This window comes from Pseudophryne corroboree, chromosome 1 (genome assembly GCF_028390025.1).
Source record: "Pseudophryne corroboree isolate aPseCor3 chromosome 1, aPseCor3.hap2, whole genome shotgun sequence".
Taxonomy (NCBI): Eukaryota; Metazoa; Chordata; class Amphibia; order Anura; family Myobatrachidae; genus Pseudophryne; species Pseudophryne corroboree.
The window spans coordinates 132,774,748-132,790,010 of record NC_086444.1 but is presented as its reverse complement, the minus strand read 5'-3'; the positions used below and the strand labels follow the sequence as shown (position 1 = coordinate 132,790,010).

The window sequence follows — 15,263 nt, the reverse complement described above, 5'->3', positions numbered from 1 at the left end:
ATCTAATAATCCACACCCACTGAATAAATACGATAGCACCATTTAGCAGTCTAACCATACCTCCTAACTGTCTCGATTAAAGCGGGGCAGTCCCGTTATTCGAATACTGTCCCTCCCACAGGCAGCAGTGTTCTGCGGGCAGGGGGCAGGTTGGGAGAACCAGTGATCACCGCTGCTCTGCATGCCCCCAAAATTTTTAAAACAGGGTTCGTATCGTAATTCCCTGCCTCTTCTCTCGAGACTCTGCCTTGCAAAATATGAAAGTTGGGAGGTATGGTGTAACTTACTATTGTATCTCTACTTTGCTGTATAGCTACAGTATGTACAGTACATTCACCAACAAATGCAAAATTGTCAGATGTTGTTCCTTTACCAATAAGCATTAGACCCCAAAAATTTTAAAATGCCCCTCCCTGAAATACCCATGAGCTTAATTGATAGAAAAAACTTGTCAGCTTCACAAGTGTGACCAATCATGTTACTCTGCCAGGACTCCTCTGATGCTCTGCGGGGAGTGGTCTTCTAGGGCTGATGTGGAAGTGATTGGTGAGGTGTCCAGGCCCAGCTGCACAGAATGAGGGCAACAGCTCTGGACTGAAGGAGGTAAATCCTATCCCTCCACATACCCTGACCTGCCCAAGTGAGAAGTTGCTGAAACTATCATTCCCTCCCCCTCTAAACTTGACCCCTTTCTCCCTTCCAAACCGGCCCTCCTTTCCGAACTGCTCCATTCCTGTTCCCATCACAGTCTGATCACTGCTTTAGGTTTAATCCTCAAATTACTTTGGAACTTCTGCATCACAACCATCTCCATAACCCCAGCCTTTGACTGTATATTGCAATGTGTGAGGAGGGTGGAAAAAAACACTGACATGGAGAATGCACTACATGAAGCTACAGTAGGAGAGCTGCAAATGAATCAAATAACTAAAATAAACAAAATCCTGTGGCAGCAAAAAGCACATTTTACATATCCCAGGTCACTGCACACTAAACTATTTCATGGACTGTACTGGTTACTGTGGAAATTTACTATTTAATCCTTTATAAATTACTGCCCTGCATGCACCTATTCTCCGGAGTTCTGTCTTGCAGTCTGTAAGGGAAGCACTACACTATTACTTGGCACATTTTACCAGATTTTAGAGAAAGTTATGCAAAAGATGTCCATATCTATTCAGAGTAGACCCATCATACAGATTTGCTGCTGACAGATATCTGCTATAATCCCAGTGTTTTATAAACTTCAGGTTTTCTCTGACAAAAAAGGACCAACATAATGATTTATTTGTCTCTTAATTACATTGTCATTGCTACTGAAATGCGTGTACACAGTCACTGGTAGATTTTCAATACACCTTAATTTTCTTATAATTGCAGTGAGATAGTTATGCTGGGTACACACTGGCCGATATATCGCCCGTTCTATTGGACGACCGATATATCGCTGGCCCATCGGCCAGTGTATACCAACGAAATGTCTGTGAACGCCGTCATTAACAGACATATCGCGTCGGCCCTGCTGCACACATGATGACCAATATATATCTGCAATATATAATACAGATATATTGGTGCATTGCTGTGTATACGGGCGGTCAGCAGATATATCTTCTAGTGTGTACCCAGCATTAGATCATTTAGGGGCATATGTATCATATTTCACAGTTGCAAGTTTGATGTGATAATATCGCCCCAAAACTGCAAAGCAAAAATCAATATTTGTCAATCTGTAGGTGCTGGGACAGAACTTCCAAGAACTCTTGTCTTGGCAGAGAGTTAGAAATAAATGATTAAGGTTATTAAGGTTATACAGTGGGAATATTAATGTAATGTGTAGTAGACAGGAATAATAAATAATGACAGGGTAAATTGGGAGAAGGATGCCAACTATAAAATCAAGTTTCAAATGAAAAATGTTGGACCTTTTCAGGAGAGAAGGTCCTAGAAGAAACATCCCAGCCCCTCCACAGACCCTGCCCTCTATTTACGTCACACTCTGGAGCTTGGCTGCGGGGTTTGCCGTCTCGGCAGCAGGCGGGTCTGCGGCGACTGAGGGATGCAGCAGTGGGGGCCGCCGAGCAGAGTATGGGGCGTCCAGGAACCGGAGGCCAGGGTCTGGCTAATCAGCGTGCAGCAGTAGGAAGCTGCTGCAGTGAGTCCCTGGTGTAGTGCTTAGTTGCCAGAGCTCATTGTCCAGAGCCCAGTGTGCTGACTATTGAGTGCAGGTGTGTCCTTAGTGCAAGGGGTTGCCATGTTGGAGACAAAAGCCAGGCCAATAGTGTTCACTCTCTTTGTCCAGCCAATCCGTGGCAGTCTTCCCTTATAAAAGTGGCCTGGTTCAGGGTGATGGTGCCAGTGCTCCAAGTTACTTTCACAGGTCAAGGTGCTTAGCTCTGGGCTCCCAGGTTACTCCTAGTAGCCTGTTCTCGTCCGCTATTGCCAAGTGGTTCTTTGCAGCTGTCTGTTGCCAACAGCCCGTCTCCTCTCGCGGGGCAACCTCGGGGTCCCTGACCGTAGAGGGGATCCGGGAAGTGTTCAGTATTCTTCAGCCTCGTCTTAAAGTCACAGTCTTCAATTCTTCATTCAGTATTCTTCAGCCTCGTCTTAGTCACAGCCACAGTCTTCAGTTCTTTAACCAGTGATCTTCGGACTCATCAACATCATTCTTAAGTTCTGCTATTGGATAACCCCAGTCTTTGTGAATCATCATTATTTTGTTAAACCACATAATTATATCTTCCTCCTCGACTTGAGTATTTCCTTGTACTCCTCATCACATGAGAAGGAACTACATTCAGCCTCCTCGCCTTTCCCTTCCTCAGGCATCAGTCTCCCAAGCCCAACCTCAGTTGTTGGATTCCCAACACCCACCTTGCGTGACAATTTAGGGGTGTTTAAATTTTTTTCCCTGGTCTGGTTTTCCATCCCAATCCACCCACGATCTCAGCCACCGTGTTACCCCCCTCTGTTTTCTCTCCCAGCCACTGTCTCACCCCCTCTATGTATTCTCTTCTAGCCACTGCGTCACACCCCTACCCTGTGTTCTCTCCCAGCCACTGTGTAACATCTCCCCCTCCTGTGTGCTCTCAGCCACTGTCTCACCCCCCTCTGTTTTCTCTCTCAGCCAACTTATGCCCCGCTCGCTCCACGATTACCTCGCTGCCTGTTGAGTGCAGCTTCCCCATAAATCTGCTCTGCTTACCTGATCCACTATACCAGAAGCAGTTGCGACTCCTTCAGAGTCTGTGGTGCATCAGCTAGCTCCTCCGAGGGCTCTCTCTGACAGTCTCTAACGGGTCACTGAGCGGCATGGGTACAGGTGCTGCACCACTCCCACTCCACTCTGCTTGGGTCATCCTACCTCTCAGAAACTAGCACCCATGGAAGCGATTTCATTGGCCACCCTTCCCATGCCCGGCAAACAACTTCTATTCCAGTCCCAACCCCCTCCTGACGAAATTGGCACCCAAACCTTCCGTTTCACCCACACACTCACGTTACCCATCCTCCTAGAGGAGGGCTCACTGTATGCAACTGACACCATTACCGCTCTACGGGCTATGTAGTGTTTAGTATGAAACTAAAATACAACCATCCTAGTTCACCGTCCATACATCATCTGCTAGTCCCAACTGTAAGGTGCAACAGAATATACTGGCATTACAGTATATAAATAAAAATTACCAACTAAATATATAATATACCTTATAATAAAATAAAAGTGATCAAGTAAGAATAACTTAATAAAATGTTCTGTTCGGGAAATAGCAGTCTCAAAACTTTTTTTTGTCACTTAATCACCCTCATTTTGTTAAGTTTTAAATTATAACTAAATCACCTGTATGTGTTTTTATTGCAGACTCAAGACACATTCAGTACAGTACCGGTTATTTTCTTATAATTGCAATCAAAGAATGTACAAGCATCAGAGAAGAGAGACACCAAGTCCTGTATCATTATGGAGATTAATTAACATAAAATTTTCATAGCATTAGATGAAGTTAGGACCACAGGGGGAAAAAACATTCATACATTACTTTAGGTAATTAATGTTATTACTCACTTCTCTGGCATATAAGGAGATGGCTGTCAGTGGATTGTATACACGTAGGAGGACAAAAGCATGTTATTATGAGCTCCAGCAAGTTAAAGTGTAGTTGAAAAGTTCTAGTTATGTTTAGTACAGTACATGATTTTAATTTCATACAAAAATTTGACTCCACAGTCTTCTAGCACGTGTTCCCAGAACCTCACATTGTCTTAGGACAGGGGTGGGGAACCTCCGGCCCGCGGGCCTAATCCGGCCCGGAGAGGCATCTTGACCGGCCAGGAGGCAGCCGCCGAGTGTAAAGCCGTTTGCGGCGCACGGCTATTTGGAAGATGTAGTTTTCTCTACACTGTATTCAATGTACAGTGTGAGTAAACTACATCTCCCATGATGTAGTGCGCGGCAGACGGCTCAGAGAGGTATGAGGCAGCTGTGTAAAGCCGTCCCCGGTGCATGGCTTCCTGGGAGATGTAGTTTTCTCACACTGTGCACTGTATTCAGTGTACATTGTGAGAGAACTGCATCTCCCTTGATGCCGCAGCTGCCCTTCCCATGGGCCTTTGCTCCGCACCCGTCTCCAGCATTGCAGGTAGCAGCGCGGCCACCTTGAGGGAAGACCGGTGCATACTTAGGAGCCGCCGGTAAGAATACATACAGTGCAAGAGGGAGGGAGTGTAACTGTTAGCGTTAGTGTGGTACAGAGCAGGGGAGGGAGTGTCAGTGTGTTACAGGGCAGGGGAGGGAGTGTGTCAGTGTGTGGTACAGCGCAGGGGAGGGAGTGTGAGTGTCAGTGTGTGTAACAGGGCAGGGGAGGGAGCGTGAGTGTCAGTGTGTTACAGGGCAGGGGAGGGAGTGTGAGTGTCAGTGTGTTACAGGGCAGGGGAGGGAGTGTGAGTGTCAGTGTGTGTTACAGGGCAGAGGAGGGAGTGTGAGTGTCAGTGTGTTGCAGGGGTGGGTGTGTTGGGGTCAGTGTGTGGTACAGTGCAGGGAGAGGGAATGTGAGTGGAGTGTCAGTGTGGTTCAACGCAGGGGAAGGGAGTGTGAGTGGAATCAGTGAGCGAGGAGTATTTCTGTGGGCAAGAAGTTTCAATGTAGAAAATACTCTTGCTTTGAGAAGGGGATTTAATGCCACGCCTACTTTCCTAGGAGAGTGTGTGCATGGGGGTGGGGGGCACTTAAAAAACGGCCCGCGAATGATGTCGAAAAAATCCAAATGGCCCTTGGCATGAAAAAGGTTACCCACCCCTGTCTTAGGAGGTGATTCCGACCTGATCGTAGATGTGCTAAATTTAGCACATCTACGATCAGTTTCTCTGAAATGAGGGGGGACGCCCAGCACAGGGCTAGTCCGCCTCGCATGTCAGGCACTACTTCCCCCTGCACAATTGCGAAAGTATTGCATGACGGCGATGCTTTCGCACCCACCAAGTAGCTCCCTGCCTGTGCAACCTAGCTGTGCTGGCAGGCGGCTACCCCCCACAATCTGGTTCGCAGCAGCTGCATGACGTCACGCAGCCACCGTGGCCCGCCCTTGCAACGGTCCGGACACGCCTACGTTGTCTGGACCGCGCCCCACCAACGGCGTTCTAACGCCATTGGCACGCCCCCTCCCGCCCCAAGACCGCCTCTACCTGTCAATCAGGCAGAGGCGAACGCACCAGTGAGATGCTTTTAGCATCTCACTGGGACTTACTGGGTGTGTGCTTACTCCACAAAAGCCTTCTGAGTGCGATCGCTGCCATTGCAGCAATTGCCTCTGAATCACCCCCTTAGTATTTTGTGCCATAGTTAATTTAGGAGTGGCTAACCCTCTCACTTGGAATGTTTAAGGCAGCCGTACTCACTTCATCTCCGTCAAGTCAGTCTTTACAAGGGAGTATCTATAAGGAGTTAAAATTGTGCAGGGACAATGAGCCCTGGTTCAACGGGAGCCCTGCACATCCTGCACCCAGAACAGACTCCACCAATGTCGTGCAATGTCCTTCCCCTGTAATCTGCATCTTGCACCATCTTTCAGGTGATAGCTTCAGAGAGATGCGCTGGTGCAAATGATAACATTGACTCTGGCACTGGGCAAGTGCCTTTCCTGATTTCTGTGCATGCACCATCTTCCTGAAAATATCACTGTAAAGATGGTGTCTCAGGCAGAAGGTAGAGGGGGAACCCTGCTGCACAATGTTCAGGAGAATGAATGTAATAGATGTCAAACAAGCAAGCCTATAACAAAACAGTAACATAAAAAATATTATCTTAAAAACAAACAATAATAATACTAAAAAAAAAGAGACTCTTGTTTTTGTTTTGGCACCAAAGCTGGATCCCTGTTGATGAAATAAAGTAGTTAAACTTGTACACCAAGAATCGGTATGTAAAGCTGGTGGGCGGGATCCCGGCCGTCAGTATACAGACAGCGGGATCCCGGCCACCTGTATGCCAGCAGCGGGGCTAGCGCTAGCAAGCCTCTTGCGGGCACGGTGGCTTGCTGCGCTAGCCACAGGATTTATTCTCCCTGTATGGGTGTCGTGGACACCCATAGAGGGAGGTAACCCTGTGGCACCGGGATTCTGGCGTCGCCATTGCGACATCCGGGATCCCAACTAGCGGTATGGTGACCGCGTCCCGTACACCACTCCTTAACAAGAATATCAAGGACCCAGACACACAAGTGCTTTTTTTTTTTAGCAAGACCACAATTGTCGAAGTATTTTTTTTTTACATACACAGAACATACAAATCCAAACAGGGAGGTCTCTGCGCAAACACGCAGCTTGCACAGGATATACGGTAGCATACGCATTCACACAGACAAGCCACAAAGATATATTCAACACATATTTCATACAACACATAAATAACACAGACAAAACATGTCAAGCACCAGACATTATAATGTATTTATATAATAGAGTGTAACATCAGTTATATATGTATTATTGGAACGGAACAAGTTAAATACAGTATATCATGCTTACTGTCAAAATGATCAGGAGAATGTGTGTATTAATTTGATAGCTATGGGTAAATTGTAGCACATTGCAACGATTAGTTATGATTAAATGTATGAAATCTAGTCACTCTTATTAGAACAAAGAACTTCCTGAATACAGCATGTGTGCAGCAAAAACAAGTGGCTAACCCCTATAATTGCATCTTCAAACTGGACTTTGTTTGCATATGAACTGACCAACAACACACTAGGAATGAGAGACCTCCCTCTCCTGGACCAATGGAAGAAGATGAAACCCACTGCTGTATACACCCATTACTTTACTGTATAAACATAGGGACCCAGAAGCAGGGAGCTCTTTGATACATTATCATATCACCCCCCCCTTATCAGAAGTCTCCTACCTGATGACTGGCTGCCTGGGACCACTGAAACTATGCGTATGTATATTGGCTGTAACTGATTCTTTTGTAACTGTAACTGCTTCTTGTGTAATTGTAACTCTGTAACCATATATATATATATATATATACATGTTATACCTAATGATATACTGTACATGTTATTTTGTATGCATACCCTTTTAATATCAAATATATATATCTCTGAGCGTTGGACCTCAGCTTACAATGTGTGCGACTGCTTGCTTTCTCTTAAGGGATATAGTGCTGCAACGTTCAGCGCACTTTTATCGTATATGTTAATAAGATGCGCCTTGCGTCCGCAGTATATATTAACGCTGGCATTGAAATGTTTATTGGAAATAATTTGAAATTCACACAATATACACACACCAAGGCAAAAAGTGAGTGAATCAGACAATGGTGGTCATTCCGAGTTGTTCACTCGCAAGCTGCTTTTAGCAGCTTTGCACACGCTAAACCGCCGCCTACTGGGAGTGAATCTTAGCTTATCAAAATTGCGAACGAAAGATTTGCAATATTGCGAAAATACTTCTCTGTGCAGTTTCTGAGTAGCTCGAGACTTACTCTGCCAGTGCGATCAGTTCAGTGCTTGTCGTTCCTGGTTTGACGTCACAAACACACCCAGCGTTCGCCCAGACACTCCTCCGTTTCTCAAGCCACTCCCGCGTTTTTCCCAGAAACGGTTGCGTTTTTTCACACACTCCCATAAAACGGCCAGTTTCCGCCCAGAAACACCCACTTCCTGTCAATCACATTACGATCACCAGAACGAAGAAAAAACCTCGTAATGCCGTGAGTAAAAAACCTAACTGCATAGCAAATTTACTTGGCGCAGTCGCACTGCGGACATTGCGCATGCGCATTAGCGACTAATCGCTCCGTTGCGACAAAAAAATAACGAGCGAACAACTCGGAATGACCCCCAATGGGCGCCCTTCTATATCCACATGAAAAAACACAAAATCTCAGTAAGTATATGAGAATATGTCAGCAGTATACATTCCTGTGAGCAGCTTGTATCATCAGCATGTAATAGGTCAGTCTCCCCGTATTCCACACAGTGTTCCTCCTCTTGGTCTGTTTCCTCTCAGAATATCCATAAAGCAAATAGAATGGGCAAAAAATAGTGTAACACCGTTTTATTTTTTCGCACACAGAACAAATAGCTTCAATAAAAACTGGATCATAAAAGAGCAACACACAAGTGACAAGGATAATCCCAGAAAGTAGAGGTGATGTAATTACCGGATAAAAAGAGAACTTAATAAATTCTCAAAATCGCATAGATGTTAAAGCAATCTCAGGCAGCCACCCGGGTTTACAGCTCCCTGGAACCGGTAGTCACTTTCACCAACAGTCGTCTGGACAATTCCTCACACAACACCGACGCGTTTCAGGTCTATTCCAGACCCTTTTTCAAGGTTAGTGTGTCAACTGCAAGCCAGTAGTCTGTTGGCAGGTGAGCTGTAAACCAGCATATTACCTTTTGGAACTACATTTTGAATACTTACTGTACAATAAATAGAGCAACCACTAAGGAATCTGAATGTCATTGTTTGATTGGGGGATGTCTACATAAAAGGTTGGTCACTTGCAGTTGACACACTAACTTTTATGATCCAGTTTTTATTGAAGCTATTTGTTCTGTGTGCGAAAAAATAAAACGGTGTTACACTATTTTTTGCCCATTCTCTTTGCTTTATGGATATTCTGAGAGGAAACAGACCAAGAGGAGGAACACTGTGTGGAATACGGGGAGACTGACCTATTACATGCTGATGATACAAGCTGCTCACAGGAATGTATACTGCTGACATATTCTCATATACTTACTGAGATTTTGTGTTTTTTCATGTGGATATAGAAGGGCGCCCATTGTCCGATTCACTCACTTTTTGCCTTGTAGTATTTTTTGGGGGGTGAAGGGAGTGCCCCTATTGTGTTTTGGATATAGGCTGCACCTTATTCTTGCACACTTACCTGAGAGTCAGGCTTTTTCTATAATATACACACACCGACCACAAATCAGCAAAAACCACTTGAGCATAGAACACACGTTTTCTATTTTTTTTTTATTTTTTATGTAGGAAACTCTTCAAATAAAAAAAAAAATAAAAAAATGCATTTTTACCACGACTACAATACACAACATCAAAAAAGATCAGCATACTGCAGTTAATGTGATAAAAAGGTGGCAATGAAAATGCTGTCACTTATTCCTATGATAAAGGTTTGGAGTACTGCAAGCTACTGGGAGCCAATACTGAAGTCTCGCAAGAACTAACACAAACGTTGCCTGTAAATAGAACAAGTGTAAAGGCAAAAATTATTCATGACATCATTAAAAAGCTCGGCGGCGATGTTAAGACGAAGCCCTGAAGCTAAAAGATGAAATAGCAGAAAAGGAAGGAAGCGCTGAAGGAAAAAATTACCTGTTATTGAAAAGTTTGGTTGACTAAACGTGAGAATATAAAAATCCTATTTCTTATATTCTTAAGTGACCTGGCGCTCACTTTCCCTATGGAGAAATATTAGAACAGAGAGATAACTAATAATCTATAAAGAGGAAACTTTGTGTAAACTTTATTTAAGCAGTAGGTGGCAGAGCATGGAATGCATGTTAGACATTAAAATATAGAAAATGTAATAGGTAGTACAGTACTTGAGAACAATAACTAGCAGTATAAAGTGGACAATACATGTTAAAATATAATCTGTTTAACTGAACTGTAAATATAGCAAAACGCAGGTGGGTAAAGGTACAGACAATTGTAGATGTCAGAATAGATAATAAGACCAGGAATATTAGAAAATGTAAATCTAAAATGGGCGAAATATAGTTTTGTGGCCAGCGTGATATAGAATGCAAAGTTTTCTTCTCCTTAAATGACTGAAATCGTTCTCTGCACAATCTTTGGAAAGTTTCTGCCTTCTCTCCGTGAATGTCCATGAGAATTCCAAATTACAGGGAGCTCTCCCGGACTCACAACCTCGCAGATCTGCCCACTTCTCAAGAGATGTGGCTGGTCTGGGAACATCACTACGTGATTTGCAAAATAAAAGTGTTATCCCATCTCCCGCTGCACAATGCAGATAAATGCATCTACCATGTGGTCTCCCCCTCCGGCATCTCTTGAGGGCCTAGCAAAATGTCCTCTGGATCTCAAACGGAACTCAGAAGAGCAAGGACAACATTTACAGTACACTGGCAGCACGGAGTAAAAAAGGAGGCTAACCCTTCACTCTTTCTAGTCTGTGGGTGGTTAACAAGTGGTGACCAAAAACTAAGCTTGTAACCATGATTAGAAAAACAAGTTATGATGGGAATTGCGCAACAGCAGCCTCCAACTAGACTGCAATAAGCATGACATGGTTAGATTGCCTTTTCTATCAGCACAGTGGCCTTGGAAATGATATTCAGTGTTGACAAATGATGCATGAAATACTGTAATACTTTCCAGGGAAACAGAGTAATGCTTTACATACAAATAATAAGAAAATACTTCTACATTTATGGGCTGACTGTTAGGTGCAAATCAAAACAAGGATCAATTTGCACTTTAGTAAAATCATGTTGCAATATATGTGGGCCACATATAAACCATGCAGAGAGATTTAGAGGCAGAATCAATCATGGTCAGCTCGCATAGCACATTATTCCATGCATATGGTAGGCTTAATCTGTTTGCACCTCCATAGAGCGTCAGCAGAATCTGCCTTCAAAAGTAATCCAGCGGATTCCATGACTATTTAAATCAGCAAGGGGGTGGGAAGGGATGTGTCATAGATTAACTCTATATTTCTGTATAAAAACAAAACTTCCGCCCAGTATTTAATGCAAGGGCAGCAAGTCATTTGCCTGCATGTACTGTAAATAACCCCTCCAATGAATGCATTTGCACCTCGGCCAGTGAAAACGTGGCTTGTTCCAGAACCAAACTGTTCCATTATTAGTATTTTTTTTTTACTCTTAACACATAACATACAAGGACATTCTTCTGCTACAATTTAAATTGACCAGTGGCCCCAGAGAAAGTGAATTACCTGATTTCAATGGCCACATAGGCATGTACAGGTTGAGTATCCCATATCCAAATATCCGAAATACGGAATATTCCGAAATATGGACTTTTTGAGTGAGAGTGAGAGTGAGATAGTGAAACTTTTGTTTTTTGATGGCTCAATGTACACAAACTTTGTTTAAAACACACAGTTATTAAAAGTATTGTTTTAAATGACCTTCAGGCTGTGTGTATAAGGTGTATATGAAACATAAATGAATTGTGTGAATGTAGATACACTTTGTTTAATGCACAAAGTTATAAAAAATATTGGCTAAAATTACCTTCAGGCTGTGTGTATAAGGTGTATATAAAACATAAATGCATTCTGTGCTTAGATTTAGGTCCCATTGCCATGATATCTCATTATGGTATGCAATTATTCCAAAATACGGAATAATCCGATATCCAAAATACCTCTGGTCCCAAGCATTTTGGATAAGGGATACTCAACCTGTACCTAAGGTTAGAGTCTTCATTCTGATCCTTTTTGTACATCATAGTGTGAAGTTTTTTTATTTTCTGCATGAATAATTTCTTCTCTACACATTACAAACATGGCTTTAATCATGGATTATGTGGGATATTGTCTGTGCCCTTTACAAACCACACACTGGCAGTTTTCTTCTTTCTTCTTATAGTCAGAACACTTCACTAGTTTTAATATGCTTAGAAGTCATACTACGCAGAACATGATCACTTATACTTGACTGGACACTGAAAGTATAACCAGTACTTTACTATAGACAATGCTGGTATTTTCCTTCTGGCTCTGAGGTTATTCTTACAACTTCAGCTGAGAGCTGAAATGTGACACTGTGCAGCTGGAGTTTCAGAGGTAAAACAAACCAGGAGCTGCAATCACCTATCACTGCTGCCTATTTTAAAATAGTGAATAAAGTATATTTAAAAGTTCTGTACCAGCACCAAGTAATAAAACAAATGGTTAATGTCAGTTAAAATAAATTAAAAGACTTGTAACATGTATGCATAAACTTTTACATGATGACCCAGTAGGCCCTATGGCCAAACCACCTTGAAACGGAATGTTATCGGGAATGAAAATGATTAGATGGATAAGGTCCTATCAGTGATGCCTATAGCAAATGTTTACCACACGTGACGTGAAGATAGTCTGCTGCATGGGGGAAAGCAAACTAAATTGTAGCAATCCATCCTGGAGAAGGCCTGGGGCAGGATTAATATATTGACATTAATGGATAAGGAGGCTAATGTTCTGCTTGCCACCGTTGATATTACTCATGCTTATGGCAAGAGACAAAAATGATTCTCAGCAGGAACCTACACTAAATCTAAGTTTATTCTCTGCTGAGACTGTTTTGTATGATTTCCTCTGCATATTTCTTCCTAAAGAACATTTGTATCTGTCTTCAAAAGAAAATGTAACAAGATTGATGGCTGGGTGAGTTTCCAGTAAGCCAAAGGATGGTGCTCCTTTAGAGGAGAAATAAAAAATAAATAACATAAGCCATGGGCCATAACAGTGGGATCTCTGCACCAATGGCCTTAGCCAGCTGTTTCTGCTACTTTTACATTAAGTTCTTGGCTAATATTTACTGTCAACATAAATCTACTTTTCCTGCTTAACTTTCATTGTGTCTGGAGTTGCACAAGAGTCCATATCCACAGAGAGACTGTGTGAGCTGAAAGCCGTATTCATGGGATTGCTGAGAAATGAAATGAAAAGCAGAGGCTGCACAATATTCAGACAGTCCCATAACGCAAATATCTATTCTGCACTGAGCTACAAAGCTTAACTGAGAGCAGGTGTTCAACAGCAAACATATTTTATTGCATTAACACTGAAGTTTTTGTTGTTCTTGTAAACATATTTATTACTAAACAATATTATCTCCTATATAATTGCCCAGATCTGTGACTCTGTGGATAACGCTGGGCGTGGCTAGGAGCTCTCATTGGATTAGCAGCAGGTCTATCACACCCAGCCCACAGCTGATTGGGCGACAAACGCCCTCCCACACAGGTTACATCCAATGGGAGATGCTGTCCTTTGGCTGCTGTGTGTTCACAGAGCAGGATTAACAATGAGGCTGATGGAGCTGCAGCTCCAGGTCCACACCCCAAAATAGGCCCACTGCATCTGCAGCAACACACCCTCCAACACTTTACACATAAAAATCACTACAAATGTGAAAAGGGGGCGTGGTCACGGGTACAGTGGTGTGGCCACTCCCCTTTTCCTATGCTTTCAATGGAAGTTTGGAGAGGCAGAAATCGGTACTGACCATAAAAAAAAAGGTACTGTACCTGCCAAAAAGGCTGGAGGGTATGCCACTGCATCTGCAGCAAGTCTCTGCGCTGTAGATAGGGAAAAAAACCCTTTTACTGCAGCGTCCTATGGGGGTCATTCCGAGCTGATCACACGTAGCAACTTTTTGCTGCCCGTGCGATCAACTAGACACCACCTATGGGGGAGGTTTTTTTTTGCATAGCAAGGCTGCGTACCCTTGTGCAGCCGAGCTATGCAAAAACAATTTGTGAAGTTTCTGAGTAGCTCTGAAGTTACTTACCCGCTGCGATGTCTTCAGCCTGTCAGGTCCCGGAATTGACGTCAGACACCCGCCCTGCAAACGCCTGGACACGCCAGCGTTCGCCGCACCACTCCCAGAAAATGGTAAGCTGACGCTCCGCAATGCCTTCCCCCTGTCAATCTTCTTGCGATCGCGGCAGCGATCGCTTTCTTGGCTCTTCTTGTCGTTGCCCAGCGACGGCCATCACTGGGCAACGACGCGCCTGCGCATTGTGGCCACGGCACATGTGCAGAACCGACCCGTTCGCACCGCTACGAAAAACAGTAGCGTGCGAACGGGTTGGAATGTCGTCCTATGTCCTGCTGCCAGTCCGCCTGCCCCCTCCGGCATCAACAATCCCCACTCCCTAGTCGCTGCGCAGATGGAACAAAAGCTGCTGCGGACTCCGGCATAGATGTGTATGAAAGCGGCACAGCGGAAGGCTTTCATAGCCCACCCTGCACCACATACTCTATGAGCCCCGAAGTCTCCTCTGCGTGTGATGTCTCAGAAGTACCTCCCCGCCACAGCCACGCTCAGATCCCCAGAGGCCCTGACTCTGCAACACAGCACCGGAAGCCCCGAGATGGCTAATGTAACGGATAGAGTGGGTGATATCGCGGAGGGTAATGTCTGGACGCTGAATCAATGCAAAAGGTGACAGTGCAGTGCAGTGCGTGTGCAGTGTCACTGACACTGCACAGCACTCTCACCTTTTAAATTGATTCAGCCACTCAGTCAGTTCCGCCAGCCAGTCACTATTGTTAGCGCCGGTGTACCAACGTGCAGCATTACAGGGAAGTAGATGCACTAAATAAACTACACCTCCCAGCAGCCAAAGCATTCCGGCGCTAAGGTCTGCTGGGAGCTGTAGTTTATTGAGTGCATCTTCTTCCATGTAATGCGGCGCAATAGTGACTGGCTGCTTGGCTGCTGTGCGAGTCTCCGGAAGAGCCACTGCCAAAGGGAGGACAGCAGGAGAAGCATTACCCGCCCCTTACCCACTCGCAGTACCTCCGGGCCCCATCCACGGCACTCCCCCCCCTCCATCACCTGTGGTGGCTCCGGACCCCCACCCGCAGCACCCCCGCACCACCCCCACCCGCGGCACCCCCGCTGTGGCTCCGGACCCCCACCCGCAGCACCACCGCACCAGCCCCTCCCCCACTCATGGCACTCCCGGACCCCCTCCCCCCCGCACCCGCCACTCCCCCAACCACAGCACCT

At 44.7% G+C, this 15,263-nt stretch overlaps 1 protein-coding gene across 5 annotated transcripts in view; it reads right to left on the bottom strand.

Moving 5' to 3' along the window:
* The window catches only part of IPO11 (importin 11), a 1,123,558-nt gene that overhangs the window by 96,244 nt on the left and 1,012,051 nt on the right, over window positions 1-15,263 (bottom strand). Inside the window, exon 30 of one of the 5 annotated variants that reach the window (XM_063963028.1) lies at window positions 9,918-9,941. The exons of the other annotated variants lie outside the window; for them this stretch is intronic. Within the exon in view, the coding sequence (XP_063819098.1) occupies window positions 9,933-9,941 (9 nt within the window). The 3' untranslated portion in view covers window positions 9,918-9,932. Of the gene's footprint in view, window positions 1-9,917; window positions 9,942-15,263 lie in introns of those variants that run through there. 5 annotated transcript variants of the gene reach the window in all.